The following is a 20298-nucleotide window of genomic DNA, read 5'->3' as shown; positions in this document are numbered from 1 at the left end:
CTGGTGGAGGACAGGAGTGGAATCTACCCCAAAAATTCCCTGTGGGGAACTGAGATTTCCTGGTGTGCAGGCTGAGGCAGGTGTCTGTCAGGAGCTCTTGGCAGGAGCTGCCCATAAGAGCTGGGGTGTGATTTGGGCTGTGCAAGGTGGGAGCTGCTGGCTGAGATGCTGGGACCTTTCCTGTGGTTCACATTCCCTTTTTTCCTGGTAGAACTTGAGGATCTGTGCTGGAATGGTCCTGGCTGGATGGACAGGACCCCTGTGGGGTTCTCCATCCACAACGTGCCCGTGAGTTAAGAGCCAACAAAAGAGCAGGGAGTGGGCACTGCTGACAGGGGACATGAGACAAATACTGCAATCAAAACTGCCTGGCAATTTCTCCCTTTTTTCCCCCCTTTTTCCCTTAGATGAAGTGAAATCACAGTGAATGAGTGAGTTTTCTGTGCCTAATTGTGAAGGCACTGTAACATGTTAGGTTGGAAAGTTCCTTGTAATCAATTTTGCTGACACTGTGTTCTGTTTAGAAGAAAATATGAAAAAGGACTATAAATGGGAATAAAAGAAAAATCATGTGAAAAGGAAAAGAAAACATTAATCAGAATCAAATATAGAACGGAGTAATGAATTACAAATGGCTTTCTCATGATTGTATAGAGGATTTTTTTCCACAGGATATCTGCTCCATTCAAGAGAGAAATGAGCACTATTCAGTGAATGGAAAGTATTCAGAGTTCCATTTTTATCCTTATCATTCAGTCTAGGGGTTGAGGCCTGATTTACCACACTCCAGCTAAGCTCTGCAGTCCCTGGAGTTACTAATTTCATCGTGAGTTGTGTTATTTATTTTTTATATGGCCTTCCTGAGTGCTTCACAGACACTAATTAATTCATCCTCACAACACACTTGTGAAAAGGATACTGTAATTTTAGTTTTAGAGGTAGGAAGCTAATGCACAGCAGTTGGTGTCAAAATCACCAAAAATGTGTTTTTCAAGAGCGGCTTAATGTACAATTTTTCAGAACATTTTCAGAGCATAAATTTAAAACTCAGGCTCTCTTGGGTTTAAATGTAGCTCTAATTTTCAGAGCTACTGAGAACAGGGTTCATCCAGGGTTGGCACTTAGAAAACAAACAAAATTATTTGCCGTTGGAGAAAAGTGTGTTGCATTGTAAACCACTCAGATTTATGAAAGAATTCAGTTATCTGGAATCATATTCAGCTGACTAAATTATGAGTCTTCCCAAGTTTTCAAAACTCCTTTTGCAAAATTTTTATTACGTGCCTTCTAATGTCTTCCCCGAATGAGCCAGGAATCCTATTGACATTGCACAAGCTCCCACATAAATGGGATTAATTTCCAGGTCCAGGTCCTTGCAATTGCAGCACGGAGTCAGAGCTCCTGCAGGGCACTGTCTGTGTGTTTAATTGTGTAAATAAATCCTGGATCATAAAGCATTTTCACAAAGGGACTCTGAGTCTTTGGAATGTGCATCTTCAGTTCTAGAATTTTCCTCTCTGTGCTTTGATGAGCTTTATGTCAGTTTTTTTTTCTTTTTTTTCCCTCTCTAAAACACCTTCTTTGCATTCAGCTTTGTTAAAGCCTGGCCTTATCTGCAGCCTTCCCAGGACACTCTGTGTGCTGTGCTTTCCTGGCACTTTGCTGGACAAAGGAATTTGCATTGGGAACACTCGGTCTGGGGTCTGTTCCAGGTCCTGGGGACTCTGTTTGCATCCTGATCTCTGCAGGCATTTGTTGGCCTCCAGAATATATTGGCTTTTTTCCTTTCTTTTTCCATTCCTTCTCCTGCTTCACTGGTCAAATTGGTTCCTCCTTTTCCCTATTTTGCCACTGATTTTTCAGTGGAAAATACTGAAACACACTCCATGTATTTTCTATTTCATTTTGAAATAACTTTAAGGATTGTAAAGCACTTTTTCTCCTGAATTGTAGTACTGGGTATGGTAATGCCATTAATATCTGAAGTGCACAGCATAATCAGCACGAACAAGATGTCTGGAAGGCAAAGCTTTGTTTCAAACAATCAATTTGACAAACTTCAAATAAATTCCTGCACTAAGAAAGTATTAAATTGTGAGAATCACCGTTAGCTCTGGCAGAACATGCAGACATAAATTTTTCGGAAATCGAATAGAATAAAATAACTTTGTGATTTAAGAAAATTGCCTCCTCACTTTAAATTTTTTGGCTTGATGGATCCACAATAAGCCCTTGAGCCAGGAGTTTGGGTTGCTGTTGGCAGCTCCTGAGCTTGCTGCTAAATCCTTGGGGATGAAAGTTGATGAAAGGCTGGAGAACCTTGCTGTGATTTATCTCCCTCTGTGCCCAGAGCCAGCTTTGGAGCAGTTTTGCTGTCACATAAACAGGCAGCATTTTATTGGAGATTTTATATAGATACAGAATGGGATCATAGAATGCTTTTTGAGGTCTGGGCCTTTTTTCCCCCTCCTGCTCTTGGATGATTGGGGATTGTCCATAGTGAGAGATTATTACAGCCAGTATTATTTGGGATGAAACTTTTTTTTTTAATCTTCTGAACTTGATGTCCAGCTCATATACCCAGAGACTCTTCTGTGTAAGATTCAGCTCTAATCTTATTTGATGAGATTAATGATGCCTCTTAAGCAGGAGATTCTAAACAGGGAGGCAGTTGGGGTTTTGTGGTTTGGATTTGTATCTTCTGATGTCTGTGGAATGTATTCTTCTTTCCTTCTGGAATAAAGGCAGAATTTTATCCCTCTTTCTTTCACTTTTTTATTCTTTTTCTCTCTGTTGTCTGAGCTTCCCCTGCTGATAGAATCAGTGTAATCAGACACACTTTAATTAAGATGTATGCTGCTAATATTCAGAGCCTTCATAATTTTTCCTTCTTCAGGAAGGAATTTTTTTTTTCTTCAGGAAAAGAGGGAACTTTTCCTGTTTCATCTGAAGAATTTAAGGAAAGCAAAGATTTTATTTATAATTTTTTTAATGAAACCAGCTGTAATGTTGGAAAAACAAAAAAGCTGAACGAACAGACAAGATTTCAGGTGCACAGAACCTTCTTTATGAAGGATTATTCATCTATCACTTTCAAATAGTGCTTCTCTTGCTGTGGCATATGTAATTTAGGGTGATGGAAGCCAATCTTTCCCATTTTCACAAGAAAGGAACTGCAATGTAGGCAAGAAGAAAAAGTAGAATAGGAAGGCAGCTTTTTAAATGGGAATATGCCTGGCCTAAAACTGTCAGGGTGTTCATCTAATTATTTCGAATTATTTTTAAAGGCTTACAGAAACTTGACAAATTTCCATCATGCTTGACATATAAAGGTTCTCATAGCCTAAAAGCCCAAACAAAGCCAAATTTTCTTATACAGAAGAATAAAAGAAGTTACTATCTTAAGTATTTTGAGAAGTGGAAGTTGTCTTGCAGGAAGGAAAGTAGAGGTGTTTAAATTTGGGCAAAGGACTGCAACATATAAGGCAGAAAAAAATTTTGAGGACTTTTTAATGGTATGAAACTAAAAAAAAACTCCATCACCTTCTCAAAGCACTATCATGGTGTTCATTTAAATGCATTTGTGTAACATTGATACGTGAAATAAGATTAAAGAACCATTTTTTATGGGGCAAAAGATCAAGGGGTGTAAGAGTTCCCAGGTTGTCTGTGGCATTACAAATCTGCATCTTTGCTGTCACTGCTTCCCTGTGCAGGAATAATTGTTGACACTTAAAAACACACTGCTGTCATTACATCCTGCTTAATTAGCCAGATGATTCTGCAAGAAAATTTTCAAGGATATTCCCCTGACAACTGGATATGCTGTTTTGTGGAGAAAAGTCTCTTCCAAATGGGATTTTAAATGGTTGATACCTTCCCATATGTTTTCAAAGGTCAGATTTTAATTAAAAACCTTTAATTCACTTTGTCACTAGGGGACAGTGGCAGGGTTCTTGATTTGATGCCTGAGAAACATTTCCTTGTTCTCTAACATAGGTCAGTGTCATTCTTCAGAGTTTATGCCTGACACATCAGTTATTAAAGAGCAACTATTTATTTCTAAATGTTCACCAGTCTCAGCCATCTTCACAGAGGAGCATCCTTGACTTGGCCTTATCTCGAGATAAGGGGTGCAGCTTGTTATTCTTTTCTCTGAGATCATTGTTGACATTCAAGAATAAACCAGAGAGACTAAAACCCCATTCTTGGGGGGAAAAATTAAAGAAAAGAAAACACAGAGAGAGATTAATAATTTTGAAAAAGGAACAGACTGGTAAGGGAGCAGAAAGAAAGCTGGGAACTGAGTCACTGGGATGGACAGGACAGGGTGGGGCAGGAATGGACAGTGCTGAGTTTGCAGAGCAGCAGGAAGGCAGAGCTGGGTGGAGAGGGCAGCAGTGGAAACTGGAAGGGAAGGGGCAGGAGAAGCCTCTGTGCCCCCCAAGAAGGGTCTCACGTTGGCCAAACCTCTGCATTTCACTCCAAAGTGACCAAACAATTCTCTGGATATGCCTAAGCTGAGCCATATGAAGTAAAAAATTAATATAAGAACTTTGATATTTTTTTTACATAGAATAATCTTTCCAGCTTTTGAGGTAAATATACGTCAAGGGGATGCTCTGCTCCTGTAATGGTCAACAAGAAACAAGCTCATTATTTTTCTTTTGGGAAAACAAGGATGAAAGCTCTATGTGGGATTATTTGAAGGCTATGAGTCATTCAATAAAATTGTTTATTTTTAAATATATTCTTAAATTTTAATAACTAGGATGAAAGAGCAGATAACAAAATGTAGGGTAATTCTGTGACATCAGTCAGGTTTTATGACTCTCCAATGGCATCTGTTAAGAGATAAAATTATAATTTGATTTTTTTCCAAAAATACACAGAGATTTACAAGAGTCTAAGAACTTTAGGAAGAAATAAGTGGTAAAATTTAGTGCAAAGTTTAGCACTCTGTCCTCTTGTGGCCTGAAAGATTTTAATCTGTTGGGTTTTTTGAACAGGGAATGAATCTCGTCAGAGCAAGTGGGATGTTAGGACTGGGATATTAAATTTGATAGAAAAGTGTGGCTGGAAATGTGTTCCTGAGGTTGACCAAGTGCTAAAAGAGCAGGAATGTTATGTAATGTTCTTGTGAAAAGTTCACTGTGGAAATTCAGCATAACTCACACTAGATGGGCAAAATTTCTGCTCAATTAAATTTAAAAAAAATAAATAAAACTGGGTTTTTAATAGGGATTCCCCATCCCATTGTCCATGGGAGCCTTCAGCTTTCCAGGATCCTGTTTGTGTCCTTGAGCTGGCAAAGAGAACTTTGTCCTTAGCTGCTGAAGGGACCACAGAGACAGCAGAACAGCAAACACTGATAAATTAAACATCTCTAAAAGGAAATAATGGAAGGTTCACCAGCAGCTTCTTTCTTCCAACTAATCCCATTTTATGAAGCTGATTTCAAGACTGGCAAGGTTCAATTTGGATCTTTGGTCTTTACAAATGAAGTAGTTTATAAAGTACACTAATTTAAGAGAACAACTGAGATGAGGAATAAAATCTAAAGCAGAGTTTCCTATGCAATAGAGTTAAGCAATCAGCCAGCAATCAGGTTTGGACAATCTTTATTTTTAAGATTTCAATACATTTTAAACTTTCTGAAATGCAATTAATTTGCATTAAGGCAGAAGTTACATTTTCCCATGAAAAATCCAAACAGACCCAGCTAGAGGAGGTTGCTCAAGGCCTCATCCAGTCACAATTTGATCATCTCCAAATCAGAGATCCCACAGCTTTGCCAGCCTGTTCCAGGGCTTTATTTTCCTGATGGTAAAACTGAAAAAAAGAAAATAATTCCTTACCAGAGGAACTTGTCTCTTTTTTCTCATGCTTCCACTGTGAGGAAGAGTTTGGCTCCATCCCATCTTCCAGTTTACTTGTGGAGAGCAATATCACCTAAACTTTGCAGGACTTTTAAGTTTGGGGTTTTTCTCGAGGGGTTGGGAGGTGGTGTTTGTGTCCCCACCCTGCCTGGAGATCTCCATCAGCATTCAGGAGTCTGGGAATTGCTTTCTCTGAACAAAATGTTCAGAGACTCTAAACTTTGGGGCTGACAGCACAAGGAGGTGCAGAGCTATTGAAAGAGCAATAAATCAGCAGCACAATGTACCAATTAGATGAATTAGATTTCCAAGTGTGATGGATAACTGCTGTGTGAAGAGAGGGAAGCTCTGACCTGGCTCCTGGGAGGGAAGCACAGGAGCCACTGAGCCTCCCTGACATTTGGGGCTCTGAGTGTGCTCAGCTCCACAGAACCCTGCTCTGGCTGTCTCTCTCCATTTGTCAGTCTCCTCCTTGGAGCAGAGCTCCTGATGGACTCATTACAAAGCTCCTGTTAGTTCACTAAGCTCGTTTTCCCCATAAATTAGCAATATGAGCACTGGGTTCTGTCTTGTCTGAGTCAGGCTCTGGCTTTGTTTTTACTGAATCAGGAACTCTTTGAAAATGGGGCATTTAAGTTTAAAAACGACTCCTGCTCATGCTTTCAGTTTCAATACTTCTTTTATGTCACTTGTAATAAAAAGAGGTCATGTTAAATATTTCAAACACTGAGTAGACACAAGATTTTATGACGATGCTCGGTGTTGAACTCTGCTTACAAACTTCAGAATAAAAAAAAAAGCATTAAATAAGAAAATTCTGCTATTTATAGTGGTCTTGATATAGATTTGTTAAACTTAGATTTGCAAATGTTAATTGACCACTGCTCCTTCCAGTCTGTTCAAATGTTATGGTCCTTAGAACAAATCTATTATTTTAATTATCATGCAAATGTCCTGTATTTGTTTCCTACAAATATTAATTACCCTTTTTGCTTTTTATTTCCCAGGGAATGTATATCAAATCAACATATGATGGACTACATGTAATCACAGGAACAACAGAAAATGTAAGATTCTTTATTTTAAAATGCTTTCATCATGCTTACAATTATTTTCTGTGTATCTGCAGTGCATTTTGTAATATACAAGCTTGCTTTAAACCAAGCCACTTTTTATTAATATCTTTTTTTTCCTTTTTTATGTAGGTGTATCATATTACCTTTGTAAAGACTTAGTACCCTTGAACACAGACATAGAAAAGCCTCAGTGTTGAAATTATTAATAAGTAATGCTATAATAAAGGAAATTCTCAACTTCTGCCCTCAGTCATTCCTCAGATACTCCTTTCTAACAACATTCACACAATTTCTCTCTGGCACAGCTGGTTTCCTTTATATTAAGTACATCATATTTAATGTTTTCTGTCATTTGTATTAAATATACAGAAGACATAATTATCATTTTCATTGTAGCCCCAGAGGTATTAAAAAACCTGAACTAAAATCACAGAGAGTTTTGCAGCTCAAAGATCTGTGTGAGGTTTGAGGGGACACCAAAGAGTGTGACAGCAACAACAGCTCAGCTCTAAGCATCCTCCTTGTTCCTTAACGAGCAGTTCATAATTATAAATTTGAATAATGAAATTGACTTCAACTGCTGCCATCTAATTACTGTGACAGACTTCACAACCACCCTTCTGGTTCTCATTTCTCTCCCAGTCACTGCTCCCTCTCGGGCTCAGGGCTGGGCAAGTGACAAGGTTAGATTTTACACAGCTGAGATTGAAATTATGGATTGCTGCTGCCCGAGGAGCATCACATGAGCTCTGTGAGATGCAAATCCTGGCCGGCGAGTGCCAGGGCTCTGCTGGCCCATGTGGGTGAGCTCCATGTGGGATATTTTCATTGATTTATATACATTTAGTGGTATTTATATGGGTTTTGTCAGATGATTTGTATGTCACAATTTGGGAAGACAAATCTAATGCAAATTAAACTTGAAATTTGTTTGTTTCTATTGTCACCATTGGCAGCATTTAGAAGTCTAAAAATAACTATATGTGTATCTTGGGTACTGAAAATTATGACTGATCCATCTTGATTATGTTGGAGAGATTATGTTCATAGATTGAATTACTCATGGTGTAATTAATCAATTTTTTTACTGTAATTCTAATTCATTTCACAAATATAATGCAGTTTGTAGGGGAAATATTGATATATTTACAATTGAAATTCACAGGAAGAGTTACTAAATTGCCAACCACTAAAATTTTCAATTTTTTATTTGAACTATCAAAACTTTTTGCTATGACACCACCAGAAGAAATTGCTTTTTTTGGTTTTGCTGGAAGTGTAATCACATGTGCAGATAAACCAGCTTCAAAGACCTTTAACTTCTGGTGTTTCAGCAAATTGATTTTTCATTCCTTTTGAAGGGATAATTGACCTCAGAGCCAGTGTTTAATTAGCTCAGCCTCATCCAAGTCAGGAAAGCAGCTAAAATAGAAAGAGCCAGGCCTTTGCTGCTCAGCTGAAGTTAACCATGATGGATGGTGGAGTTCACTGAAATTTCCTGCTTACCTCTCATGCCCCACTCAAAGCCAAAGAGTTTGTTAAAGCCACGTTGAATTCCAGGGATATTTCTGTTACATGTTTGCTCCTGGAATGCCAAAATTCCACAAGTTTCCACTAAAAGGAGAAAGTGGCTCTGGAGCCAGGTGGGTCCTCACATCCTGCACCTGAGGTGTGGGGTAAAATCCTGTTTGGTGTAAGGGAGGGGGCTCAGGGGCTGGAGGGGGCTCTGGCTGCTCTGCCAGGGTGCAGCTCAGAGCTGGAGCCAGAGGCCAGGCAGGTGAGGGGCTGGAACTGGGCAGAGGAAGGATGGGGAGGAAAAACCAGAAAGGAAGGATGGGGATGAAAAACCAGAAAGGGGAAGGATGGGGAGGAAAAACCAGAAAGGAAGGATGGGGAGGAAAAACCAGAAAGGAAGGATGGGGAGGAACAACCAGAAAGGAAGGATGGGGAGGAAAAACCAGAAAGGAAGGATGGGGAGGAAAAAACAGAAAGGAAGGATGGGGAGGAAAAACCAGAAAGGAAGGATGGGGAGGAAAAACCAGAAAGGAAGGATGGGGATGAAAAACCAGAAAGGAAGGATGGGGATGAAAAACCAGAAAGGAAGGCTGGGGATGAAAAACTAGAAAGGAAGGCTGGGGATGAACAACCGGCCCCCAGCCCAGAGTGACCAAAGCCCTGTCAGAGGCCAGGCAGGTGAGGGGCTGGAACTGGGCAGAGAAAGGTTGGGAATGAAGAACCAGCAGTGGGCAGAACATAAAAGCTGTGCTTGGAACAGCCCAGTCAGGCTGGGAATCACCGTGTCCAGGGCTGGCTGATTGCCCTATTGGCTGATTATTGGTAATCAATGCCATCTCCTGCTCCCAGAGCCCTGCACGGCTCTGGCTGCTAGCTGGGGCTGGCCCTTGTGGGGTGATGAGTCTCTCTGGCATTTGATTCAGAAATAATTGCAGTCATTTCCCTGTCAGTGGCAATTTGGGTTTTTCTTGTATTGCCTCCTCTTCTCTTTGTTCCTTTTATTTGTTTATGTTTTATGTTTTTAATCTCCATTCACAAAAGGAATGAGTGGGATTTTGGGTTGAAGACAGTGCAGCTGAGGAGCTCTTGCCTGCAGTGAGGTCATGGCCATGAACTTCTCCACATCACTTTCAGTTCAGATAAATCCTTTCTTCCTTTGTGTTTGACACGTGGCTCGTGTTTATTGTGTTTAACAATTTATGTTTTAGGCTGGCTGCAGGAGATATCCAGGAGCTCAGCTACATTTTGGTAACAGCTTTTTCTCCGTGCAGTTCTTCAGCAGGATTAGAGCCAGGCCACCCCCTCCAGCTGCAAGGGGCTCCTTTTCTGCCTTTCTTAGGAGTCTGCTGGCTTGGCAGGGAGCTTGAACTGTTTCTGGAGGATTATTTTGCTTTAAAAGTTTCAGCAGTTTGACAAGGGGCACTCAGTCCTCTCCTCTCTCTGACCCTGTATCTCACAAGTCAACTTCCCCCTTGTCCAAATCTCCTGGCTGAACAGCCAGCTTCCACTGGAGTTTATTTTCCAAGGTGATGTCCCAGCTCTTGAATTCTTTGTGTTTTTTTCCTCCTGAGTGCCAGGTTGGTGTGCTCTGTGTCAGTAGAACACTTGTAAGCCAGAGCACAGTGCAAACTATTTGCCTTGAGTTCTCTGTTCTTGACTCCTGAGCCTGCTGAAATCCTGAATGCCCCTGATTTCTCTCACAGATTTAAGATTTCATCAAAGCTTCTAAAAATTATTTGTACAATAGTAATTAACCATGTTTGAGTGGCTCCTCAATGGGTTTTAATCCATTTTTATCTGCTCAGAACAAGCTATATTTAGGATAAGGGAGTTTTTCAGCTCCTGGATCACGAAATTATGTGAATAGTGTGTGTACATAAAATCTCCTGAAAAACAAGTCCCTTACATCCATTTGTAAATTACCACGTTTTGTGTTTAAATGGTTCATTTAGCACTGTCTTGGAAATGCTGGAGCTGGATTTGAAGGTATAAATTCCCTGTGTGTGCAGAGCATCCTCAGCTCCCTTCAGCAGTGACACTGCTCTGCAGAGGGCTGAGCCCTGATTTCTGTCCCACGCTGGCTGCTCCAGCCCTGTCTGGGGTGTGTTGTAACAGATTTAACTCCATGAGATGGGAATTCACCCAGGGTGTTCCCAACAAGGTTGTGACTGCTCAGCTAAACACAATGGAGTAATTCAACTGGCCAAAAGTGGCAGCTGGAATTCTAGATTGCAATGGCAAATGGAATTCTAGATTACTCCATCAAATTTTATCAGAAAAAAATATTGTTCCTTGTGAATATGACCAAGTTATCATTATTTGACAGCAATAAGACTTCTTTAGGCACAGCTTTCTTGCCTCCTTCAGCGTTCATTGTTTTAATTCCTGCTCTTTCCTTCCACCTCCACACCCTCCCTGTAAAGTAAATTTTTCTCTCTTGTCCCCAGTCTCCTGCTGACCAGTGTAAGAAAATCCATGCTGGTGATGAGGTGATCCAGGTCAACCACCAAACTGTGGTAAGTATTTTAGAAATTCTATGTGCTCAGGCTTTGCAGCACAGAAAAGTAAAAAAGCTGGTAAAAAGTACTAATTCTTCTTTGCCCAACTATATTATTATTATTGATGTCATTTTAAACATCATATTCGCTGCTTATTCTGAATAAGAAAGGCCCAAATTGAGTCCATAACCAGCCCAGAAGGATTAAGCCAAATTTACATTTTTCACAGCTGCTGTTCAACATCATATTCTTCTTATATAAGGAGATCCAAGAATATTTCCTTGAAGTTCTTAGACTTCTCATTATGCACTCGCCAGCTGGTTTAACTTCTCCTCTTGAACAGAATTTTGCATTCTGTTTAATGCAGGATCCAGATTAATAATGCAGAAGTGCTGTAACAGCCATGTATGCTGAATCTGTTGGGGGGAAGATATAAAAATGATTAAAGTGTTGATAGAAATCTGCCAGGGTTGGGGTTTGGGCATTCTTGGATGGAGATTTTTTTTATGATACCCATAGGCAGGTGGATGCTGAACCTCAATATTGCAGTATGTAATTTAAATATAATTTAAATAGCTCCAGTGTTGATGCAGCTACAGGTGAAAGGACCACTGGTATTTATTATTTCTTGGGCATGAGTAGTAACAAGGACAATGGTAACTTCCTAAGAAACTCCTAATTTGGCTATTTTACGTTGTCCTGGTGAACCCCATCTCCAAACAGAGCAGCTTCAACATTAAGAAATCTCTTTCTGTCTGTCACTTGTGTGAAGTGGAAATATGAAAGTCTGGCTATTAAAATCTTATGATTGGAGAGCAAATATTTTCTCTTGAAAAGAAGTATAAGTTATTCATTTACACTTTAAATGTTAATGCAACACACAGCTCTTATCTGTATTAGAGAGTTGTCATAGTTACAAGCTGAAATATGCATTAGGCTGGCTTTCTCCATCAAACACACTCTTCAAGTGACAGATCTGATTTAATCTTTACTCCCATAGGTGAAATCCCCCATTCAGCTTCTCAAGAATTGGCTTTTTTAGCAACTCTTTCCATGCCTGTTATTACAGCAGGCTCAAGGTGGTTGATACTTGTAATCCCTTTCCACCTGAGGGCACAGGACCAACAGCTGAGTCAAGAACCACAAAAGACATTTTTTTCAAAAAAAATATCCCATAATAAATTAATTATTCATTTTGAAGTTTCCAACAAGCCAAGGAAAGAGACAAATGGCACTGGTTCTTTCGGAAATTTATTCTTGCTTTGAAATGGCTGGGGAAGTCTCATTTTGTCTTCAGTTTGGAAAATCAGGCAGTAACAGTGAGGGTTTGCATGGCTCAGAGGTGTGTGTCCAGCTCTCACCCCTCATGGATCAGGAGTTTTAATATTTTAAATATCCCTTAGATCTTCAAGTGTCACTTCTGGCACTCCTTGCTGCAAAACACCCTCAGCTGTGCTCCTTCTTCCCCCCAGTTATCACGTTATCATGATTCATATTTTGCTTATAATTAGCATTATTTCCATTAGTGGACTGGAATTGTTCAAAGGCAACAGCTCATTAAATTTCCACATAATCAAAATTCTAATATTAGCACGACCAGCTCACAAAAAGGGGTGTAACTCATTTGAAAATAATGACTGGGAGGGTTAAGAGAACTTGCAGATCTCTGGTGTTGCTACAGGTTTCCCAAAGATTTTATTTTGGTTACCCTAACCAAGACATTTGTTTAAGGTTGATGTTTCTATAGCGTTTTGGTGCCAATATTTTATATTATATCAAATATAAATCCTTCAATACGATGTGTTTGGAAGAAACTGTTCTGAAGATGATTAGAAAATGTCATTTTTTCCTGCCACTGCTGGAAATACTTCCCTGGGCAGAGCAAGTATGGATCTCTTTCAGCAGATTCCAATCCTATAGCTGGCTACCAGCACCATTTAATCTGATTTTGACTGAACTAGGCCAGCATATTTTCTAGATAAATTCATATTCATTTCATATCATCACTTGAGTTTTAAAACTTTCATTGATGTTCCCACAACCTGTAATAAATTGCTCCGGTACTTAATTATTCTCATTGCTGGGGGGAAAAGAGTCATTTTATTTGTAGTCTATATTTGTCTGGCACAAGCTTCCAGTCCTTTGATCTTGATGTATTTTTATCTCTTAAATTGGAGAGCAGGTTTCTCTTTTAGGTATTTTCAGGATGCAATCAAATTAGCTCATCACTATTTTTTTTTAGTAAGGTGGATAATTTGAGCACTTCCAGTTTGTCATCCTAATGCATGACCCTCCTCAGCATCCTCTTCCAGTTCCCAGCTGCAGCACTCTGCATTTTTCACAGGAGTTATGGAGCTGTCCAGGGCAAGGGTTCACCTGGGTAGGGCAGAACTGTGGTGCTGAAAGAGTGAAAATGAGATTACAGAGCCTGGAGCTGTTCCAGGGCAGGTCAGGGTGGATTTCGGGAAATGTTCTCCCTGCAGAGGGTGGCTGGGCACTGAACAGGCTCCCCAGGGAATGGGCACAACTTTTTACAGTTTTACTTTACTTTTCAAAAGCATTTCTATGGAGTTAAGAGTTTAAAAGTGTTCAGGAGGTATTAAAGGAGAGCTGCTTCCAAATTATGCCATGCAACAACTGAAAAAGTGAAAAATAAAAGCCTTTCCACATGGAATCTGGTCTAAACAAGGAACACTCTGTAATACAATTACAAAGATCAAAGAAAAAATAATAGTACTTTAAGCAAGAAATTAATTAAAGCAGGCAATTCACCACTGGCTGTTAAGATCATTTAATCATTATCCAATTTCCTTATTTGCTTTTCTGCTTCTTCTTCTTGCTTATAAGGTTTTAATAAAACAGTGTAAGAAACTTTAAGAATAACTTATACATTCTAAATTACTGCCACCCTAACTCTTTATTTTTCCCAACAATACAACAGGGACCAATTCTGCCAGTGCATTGTAGATTTTTACTTCTTCTCCTATAAAATTCTACAGAAGTACTAAAGATGCCACTGTAGCACTTCTTTGTTTGCAAAATTAAAAATTACTTCTTAGGAGGTGTATTTTCTGCTGCTTAGTTGAAATAGTAGATTTTATATTGTAATCATTTTTCAGCATAAACTTATGAAAATTGTGTTAATTTTCCTTTTTAGATAGTTTTTCAGACAAATGAGAACATTGGAGATCAAATAAATATTGATTCATCTACCTGACCAAATGTAAAATATTTTGTCTACTTCTCCATAGAGAAGTGATTTGTAAACAAGGGAAAACTGAATTTCTTTGTCTTCTGTTCTTTGGTTTTTTTGGAGTTGTTTTTTTTTTTTTTTTTTTGGTGAGGGTTAGGATTTGAAGGTTATTTCATAGGACATGGAGCAATAATAAGGCTTTTAGTAATTCCTGTTGAAAGCTTGGTGTTACTCAGGAGCACCTGGCAAGACTCCAGGAGTCAGAATGTAGTAATTAATCCCAAACCAACAGAGCACCATAGAGCTGATGTGACTGAAAATGGCAAAGATGAACTTGGAATTAATCAGGAACAGGTTTCCAGGAGAAACTGAGTTTGGATACCATTGTCTTGACATTAGTACTATCTTGTCTGAGATAGTGTGGGATCTTCAGGTCGTTCACAGCTATCAAGGGTGTTCAGTTAGATGGGAGCATTAAAAAAATGTAATGGGTAAAAAGGAAAATGTGTCATCTGTCTCATAGGAAGAGGAATTATTTAAGGATTTCAGTTTGGTTAACTCAGCCAGCTGGGGCTGAGACAGAATTCCTCTTTCTCCACAGAGGCAATAAAGACCAGAAAGAGAAACATTCCTTAAGGCATAAAACACTGATGTGCCAGAGCAAGAGGCCACAGAAATATCTGTAATAAATCTGTTGTGCTACTTGTTTCTTATATTCTCTTGAAACAGCTGCAGGTTTTAACTGAAGTAGTTGCATTTTCACACTCGAGGTTGTTCTTTGGAATGATGGATCCTGTGCTTTCAAGGGCACAGAAGAGAGGTGGGGACAGATTTTCAGTAGGGTCTGTTGTAGAGGGGCAACGACTTTATACTGAAAGAGGCGAGATTTGGATCAGATGCAAGGAAGGATTTTTTTGCAGCAAAACACAGGCATAGGGTGCCCAGAGAAGCTGTGGCTGCCCCATCCCTGGAAGTGTCCAAGGCCAGCTTGGACAGGGCTCTGAGCAACCCACTTGAGGATGTCCCTGCTCCTGGCAGGGTCAGGGTTGGACTAAATGACCTTAAAATGTCCCTTCAAACCCCAAATACACTTTGATTCTAAGTACATGATCAGCAGCCTAATGCCCTTTCATACTGTTCATTGTCAAATTACATGCTTGAAATTAAGTGTGTCAAGAGCCTGGCACAATGAAATCATTTCAGCACTAATTTATTTGTGTGAAGACAGTCATTGAATTAATACCCTCGGTGTCTGTTTGCTGAATTGTAAATATGAGTCCTAATGAGAGCTCATTTTAGGTGGAGGTAATTCTGTAAATGCAGTGCCAGGTCACACCATCTGTGTTTCAGCACACTCTGTGTTGGGAAATGCAATCAGGGGGGGAAAAAAGGACAAAAGCTGTCAAGAGAATTTGAACTTCTTTCCCCAAAAGATGCCCTTCTGTTTCCAAACAAAGTGCCACATGTTCCTTCTTCTCCAGATCCTGCCTTTCAGAAGGGCTCAGCAAAGCCTCTCTTCCAGCAGTAGATCTTGCTTCTTCTTGGATTCTTGCTGTGTTTCTCTGTTAGTTAATGAAAATAACTATGTAAGATAATGGGAGAACATTTGGTTTTCCATCATCAATTCTTGTTAGGAGCAGCTCGAATATTAATGAGAGTGAATCAGCTACAGGTGTTAATGACGAGCTTCCCCTTCAGTGACAGAAAAGTCTTATGATCTTCCAGCACATTTTTGTCTAATAATAATTTCTTATTTCCATCTTAATCAAACCAGCTCCCTTGATTAATTCCCTAATGAGGCAAAGTGAATTACTTAAAATATGAAAAGTTGATAGTCTGCTTCCTTAAAAAAAGTTGGGTTTACACCAGCTGGGGTTTTTTTTTTAATGCAAATATGAAGAGAGGTCAAACTTTGCAGGTTCAAGTAAATATAAATATCCAGATGGCTTTGCTTATGTATTTGAAGAGTCATGAGGGGAAACATCTGTCCTGGTTCCTGTGAGGGGTTACTGCAGTCAGAGCAGAATTACTTGTTTTCAGGTGGTGTGCAATATAGTAGGACATAAATATTTAGAAAATATTTGGCACAACTGATTTCCAGGCCAAATGCCTGAAAAGGGAGCTGTTAAATTCCTGTTGGTTATTGCTCTGTCTCCCCACTGGTGATCCAGTGAGCAGAGCAGGCACAAGACCCCCAGGCAAATTCAGGTGTAACCTCCCTTGCTGCTGTGAGGGGCACTCAGCATTTCTGTATTCCTTAAAACTTTTCCATTTTTCAGAGTCCTGATAGGGTTTGGTGAGGCAGTGAAGGAACTGAGGAACCCATTCCTGCCTTGTCCCCAGAACTGTCAGGGAAAGCAGAAAAGGAACAGATGCCCCTGTCCCTGTGCACTCCCAGCTCCACCATCTGAGCCAAATTTTACTTCTGAATTCCTACCATAACAAACAGGTACAAAGTGTTTGGAAGCAATTGGCAGGGAGGGGGAAAACTTCTGTGGGGGTTCAGACCACTGGAATCCTCTGCTAAACACCACCCTGTCCAAGGGTTCAGCTGCTTTCTCAGCTCCCTTTGATAGACAAATATATCATGCACTTCATGCCTCTGCAGACACCCAAAAATGCACTGATTTTTATTTTTGTGTGTGTGTGCATCTGTAGCATTAGGAATTTTTTGTAGGAATTTTTCCTACAGATCTGCAGTGAGTCATCCCCAGGCAGGTAGGCTTTCTTTTGAAAAGGGAGAAAAGCTTTTCCAGCATGAGCAGAGTTGGGATTTATAACAATGCTGAAATCCCTGCTGCTGGGAGGACGCTTTCCAAATCCCATTCATGCAAATCCAGGTCTTCTGAATGAGAAGGAGCAAAGTCATTATGAGCAGAGTCTAAAGAAGATATTGGAGAACTTAAAAACACTGCTTTGCTGTTATTGAAAGTGGGTTATGCTTTTCATGTTTTTCTCAACATATTAGTTAAGGAATCCCAGCTACAAAATTATCAGGTTTGGGTCTACAAAAGTACCTCAGTATTGTGGAATTTCCTGGTAAAGGAATTTATTGTCTTAGCAATTAATATTTTCGGAACCAATTTTTTTTAAGTTGCTATAGTCTCAATTTTCCACCCATAGTTTCTATGAGAAAACTAACAAATCCTTTAATAAAGACAGGAGTCCACAGGTTTCTTTTGCTTGGAGCTCTTTTTTCAACACTGAGGATGTACAAACAAATAAAAATGAATGATTGTGGCAATCTTAATTGTAAACTATGAAAATTTCAAACATCTGTCTGTGACCATTTTGAGTGAATTCTTTTGCATTCTTCTGTGTTTCTGCCATCTTTAGCATCTAAATTAGCATCCATTTTCATTTATGGAGGAAAATGAAAAGTATCACATTGGTCTTTTATTTCTTCATTGTTCTAATGTTAATTTAACCTTCCTTTCTGAAATAGCTTAACCCATTTTGGAGAATTTTATTTTGACTGTATGTGCTGAAAATCTTAAAGGAGAAAAATACCTTTGTGGAGAATGCAGAGCTAGAAGTCAGTTGTTGCTTTGAAAACTGATTTTTTTAGGAGTAAATGTCAGAATCTGACTCAAGGACTGGTTTTCAACTAAGATTTTTAATCCACTGTAATCACTTCTCTTTTTTCAAAGCTATTTTTAGTAATACAATTTATAATAAGTTGTCCAAATTCCTGAGAGCATTTTATCATTGCCCAGTAGTAATGACTGCAGACGGTTCTCTGATAGATCTTGGTATTTAATGGTTTTGTCATTAAGGTTCTCATTGGAATAATTTATCCTTCACTTAATTATTTATCATTCATTTCTAAAAGGAGCCCACGGAACTCTAAGGATTTCGGCAATCTCAAAATTACATCAATCTATAAAAATCAAAGAGAGTTCCACTTGATTTCTATAATTGAGTAAAAGAGAAAAAAAAAATACATGGCCCCTGTGCTTTTATAAACACAGCCCAAACTGGAGGAGTTTTTCGGGATGCAAGCTGCCATCCTTGCATTTGTTTGGATGTGCCCTATTTACAATTACTGCTGTTGTCTGGTTTCCTGTGGCCAGTGCATTTTTAGAAAGTTTTCAATAGAACAGCAGTGTTAAAAATAGAACGGAACTTTTAAAAGCTTTTAAAATCCTTTTTGGAATTCTGACCCATCTTGCAGTTCTGTCCCAGGTGGATGTTCACAGTGGGATCCTGGCTTTGGCCCACTGTGGGGGCAGCTTGGAACCTTACACTCATATCCCAAATTCCCTCCAGCCCTTAGAAAAGGATTTTAGTTCCAATCTCTTGGAGGTTGATTTCTGTTTTCCCTTCACCTTTTTGTGCAATCAAATATTATCTTCCTCTAAGAGGAAGAGATTATAAACTCCACCTGATATAACAAGGGGGTGAATGCAGACTGCTCTGTGCCTGAGCACCTAAATAATTTATTGTCCTGCTTTGTAGCAGCAGTGGGGGTTCACACTTTGGTCAGAAGAGAAACTATGAGTAAAATGTTATTATGAACTCTGACAGGTCAAACATGGCCAGGATAAAAATATTTACTGCTTGCATGTGTTGGTGCTGTTGCTGCTCTGGGATTCAGTAAACTTTTCATTCTCACAGGTTGGTGTCAGGGCTGATGCAGCTGCCTTGGGAAGGTTGTCTGGGAATTGCTGTGTGGGCCCAGCATCCCAATTCCTGCTCGTGCAGCTCTGCTCAGACCTGTGGCAGTCACAGCATTTATGGCAGGTCTTCACCATGGCCATGAACTACTGCTCTAAAAATCTGCTGTGAGTGGGACAGAAAAGGCAGGGGAAAGAGAAAAGCCCTAAAATATATTTTCTGGCTTTGTGTATAAATAATTCATAAGAATATAATAATTCATAAATTCCTATTTAACTAATCAAGTTGATTAAGAAATGTCTCTAAGTAGTTTTTTTCTCAGTGGCACATCCTTGCAGTACCAGTGATTTCCTTTTTCATGGCTCTGTTTGCAATTTACAGCAACTTGGAGACTCAGCTGTGACCAGGGGCTGTACAGATAAACCAATAAATGATCATTTATCTCCAGTCAGGGGCTTGCAGCTCTTACCTACATGCTGCATTTGTTGTTCCAGCACAGTCTGGCTTCCTCCTCAGCACTCCCTGTTGCAACTCAGAGCCCAGACTGATATAGACCTCATCTTCTGATTTAAAATGTCCCATGATCTCACAAGTTATTGAAAGGGTAACAGTGTTCACTTCTGCTTTATTTTGGTCAGGAACGTGGCTAAAGAAAAAAAAATAAGATAAAAATCCAGCTGCAGCAGCCTGATTTCAGTCCAACAGAGTTTATAAAAACTGCTTGTGTTTGCAAGGAGCAGGTTGTAATAGACCTTGCTGGTTAATAGAACATTTCCTTCACATTTCAACTTAAATGGAAAGCTTTCAAAATTCAATTATGGACTTTTTTCTTAGGTTGGCTGGCAGTTAAAGAACTTAGTAAATGCACTGTGGGAAGACCCAAATGGAGTGATTTTAACCTTGAAAAAACGTCCTCAGAATACCCTGGTTTCTGCTCCTGCCCTTCTGAAGAATGTGAGGTGGAAGCCTCTGGCCCTGCAGGTAAGGTGGCTGCTGCAATGTCGTGGTAAATCCTTTATTCAAGAGAAAACACTGGAGTTTTACCTTGCAGTGAGAGGAGCAGGAGCCTGTCCCAAACTCCTCTGAAGCAGAGTGCTGGGATAAACAAGTGTGGCAATGCTCAGATTGTTTTCTCCATGTTTTGGTGACTCTGGCAGCCACAGGAATTCAGACAAGGAAAGAACACTTACAGAAAGTTTTATGAAGAACAAGGTTCAGTGGCTGCTCTGCCTGGCAGAGGCAGCAGTGCTTCCCTGTTTCCATTATTTCACAGTCTGTCACCTACTTGTTTGTGACCAGGTGTGTCAGATCCATTAAATTCCAGGAGAACTCTGCTCCTCTTGCACACCTCTCGTGCAGTTGGAGTTTTTGGCAGCAGGGATGATAGAACCTCTGGTGTTTTCTCTGTACTCATTCCTTGAAAACCTGCTCATGCAAAAAAAAATAAAAGACAATTGTGAACACCACAGCTGCTTCTCCCTACAGCAGGAAAAACTGGCTGAAACACTGAACTCAAAATG

At 39.7% G+C, this 20298-nt stretch overlaps 1 protein-coding gene across 2 annotated transcripts in view; it reads left to right on the top strand.

Moving 5' to 3' along the window:
* The window catches only part of LOC135304262 (connector enhancer of kinase suppressor of ras 2-like), a 163523-nt gene that overhangs the window by 93903 nt on the left and 49322 nt on the right, over positions 1-20298 (top strand). For both annotated transcript variants that reach the window (XM_064426505.1, XM_064426506.1), the window contains exons 8-10: positions 6887-6946; positions 10918-10986; positions 19613-19759. In XM_064426505.1, the coding sequence (XP_064282575.1) occupies positions 6887-6946; positions 10918-10986; positions 19613-19759 (276 nt within the window). The remainder of the gene's footprint in view (positions 1-6886; positions 6947-10917; positions 10987-19612; positions 19760-20298) is intronic.

Source organism: Passer domesticus, chromosome 7, assembly GCF_036417665.1.
Source record: "Passer domesticus isolate bPasDom1 chromosome 7, bPasDom1.hap1, whole genome shotgun sequence".
Lineage (NCBI taxonomy): Eukaryota > Metazoa > Chordata > Aves > Passeriformes > Passeridae > Passer > Passer domesticus.
This window is presented reverse-complemented; position numbering and strand designations above follow the sequence as displayed.